Here is a 2,358-nt window from a genome sequence, read left to right as displayed (position 1 = left end):
GTTATATATGCAATTGTGCTGTACATTAAATAAGACATGACATTCAGCCTGTTATGCAATTTACAGCATTATTTTTCAAAGGCAATGCTGTTCAACGCCAGAGGAACCTCTTAATTTAAAATACATACTCATGGTAGTATGTGATTTATTAAGCAATTGACCCAAGAAAAACCACAGTTAGAGAACAAGTAAATAAGGCAAGTCAATTAGGATCATTGAGGGTGACTCTGAAAAGAGCCAGTATAAAAATGAAGCATGCTGCACCATCTCTCACTTCTTTGTGAAGAAGTCAGAAATCCTCAGCTGGACTTTAAATTTAAGGCCTTGATGATGAGTTTCGTGAAGGGCTTCCAATTTGGAGACTGTGGTGGTGATCTCTCCACTGCATTTTTTCTGCATCATGTAGAGTGAGAGCTATTGCAGACTGTACTGAACAACAGGATAGGTGATTCGTGACATGATCATCATCAGTTTAATCCATTCATTTGTAGGTGTTCTTATCTAATGGGAAAAAAATTTCCAGTATAGTCTGTCATCTGCATTTTTTGCCAAATTGGGACCTAAAATTTGCCAAAATTTGCCCAAAAAACCCCCAAAATTTGCCAAAAAATTTGCCGAGGAGAACTAAGCATTTCAGTAAAAATTAACACGCGATACAGAAAAAAAATATATAAAAGACAATTTAATACATTTAAGGAGGCTACATTATGAATTGCGTTGTTACAAAGATTTTAAAGGATCATTATCCGTAGAGAGTAGCTTCCCTTGGTTTGGGCCCAGGCAAAGCTGCAACATTTCTCAAGTTTTGCACTTTTTTTTCTTCGTTATTTTGTTTTCGCTTCTTTTTTTTTCTCAAAATTTGTCACGCGATTTGCCTATTTTCCCAAAATTTCCCATGATTTGCCAATTTTGGGAAATTTGCCCAAATTTGCGGATCGCCCTGATATTTGCGACTGCAAATGGCAATTTGCGGCCGCAAAAAATGCAGATGACAGTATAGTGCAACCTGGGACCTGAAAATTATGTCGTTATCCAAGGGTGTCATTTTTCCAGGATTTTCAGGATGGCGGGAAAATGGGGCGGATGAGACCCATGATTACGTAAAGTGTGATGCACAGACCAGTGCCTGAAAGATGACACATCTCAACAACGTTAGAATGTGTATTTCTCATGTTTACAAAGGGTATACCAGTTACACTTTCACTCTCCAGTGTATATTGTCATTGTTTTGGTCGTAAACAGGGTTTGTATGCCATTTAATAAAACTAAAAATGTTTAAAAAAAAACAAACAAGTGCCAATATGATAGTGCTGCACCAGAACACAAATGCGCACGTATAGTTTTGATTTTAAATAAAATCCATACTGATCAGTTTTGAATACCGAAATTTTTATGTGCATCAAAATTTACGAGCACTTAACAATTAGTAAATCTATTTCTCGCAATATTTTTAAAAAAAAACATTTTAAACAAATAACAACAAACCCCCCTTCCCCCCCCCCCCCCCCCCCAAAAAAAAATCAAAACAAATAAAACAAAAACAATAACACAACTAGGTATTAACCACAATAAGATCGAATTTGGACTGATGTGTAGAGAAACAACAAATTTTTCAAATGAAATTAATAAAGTGTAAGAGACTGCTGTTATTGTTTTCCCCGCTATTCCAACATATTATAAGACCGTAAATATGCCCATAATTGCCCCCATTTATTCAATGAAGATGAGTATAAGTGTTTATGTGTGATTTGTTTAGGAGAAAATTGATTTAAGCGACATCAACGTATCCGGAGTCAACTGTATCAGGAATGAGTTGGGTTGTTTGTTTTTTTTTTTTTTATCTAGCCTAATTATTCCTTGTTTCTTTTTGTTTTTTCTATCTCAAGGTCTCTGGCTTGGATTACCTGCTTGTTTGAAAGAATTTGATGCCTTGGTGAAAGAGTTTTACTCAGTTAGTACAGAGAAAAGAGCTGATATATTGAAAAAGGCAGAGGATACAGCTGCCAATCTCGATAAAGAGTCTGATAAATCATCAGCTGACATGTACATAAAAACAATGAGGAGAGTAATTGAGAAAGGCGATAGTTTTATAAAAGATGAAATAAATAGAGTGGAAAAGTTACGTGATGGTAAAGTAAGTGATAATAAAAAAGAGCAATTGAGCAACCGCTTGAATATTTTAAGTTCATTTGAAATGAGTGTAAAAGATGAATTGTGAATCTCATTATTTTATTTTCCTTTCTTTTTAAAATTTTAAACTTATGTTTTTATGATAGGGATTTGTTGCAGTTTCAAATTGAATTTGAGGTAACAGTTTAATTACTTTTGTTCCGTTAAATGCTTAACTTTGTTTTAGTT

General features: G+C 34.4%; 1 protein-coding gene across 1 annotated transcript in view; it reads left to right on the top strand.

Moving 5' to 3' along the window:
* Nucleotides 1-2,358, top strand: part of LOC144969365 (endoplasmic reticulum resident protein 29-like) — a 10,795-nt gene extending 8,437 nt beyond the window's left edge. Inside the window, exon 3 of the mRNA XM_078908475.1 lies at nt 1,757-2,358. Within this exon, the coding sequence (XP_078764601.1) occupies nt 1,757-2,218 (462 nt within the window). The 3' untranslated portion in view covers nt 2,219-2,358. The remainder of the gene's footprint in view (nt 1-1,756) is intronic.

This window comes from Berghia stephanieae, chromosome 3, assembly GCF_034508935.2.
Source record: "Berghia stephanieae isolate SIO BIC M18660-M18661 chromosome 3, UCSD_Bste_1.3, whole genome shotgun sequence".
NCBI classification, from domain to species: domain Eukaryota; kingdom Metazoa; phylum Mollusca; class Gastropoda; order Nudibranchia; family Aeolidiidae; genus Berghia; species Berghia stephanieae.
Note: the sequence above shows the minus strand (reverse complement) of the source record. Positions and strands in the feature narration are given on the sequence as shown.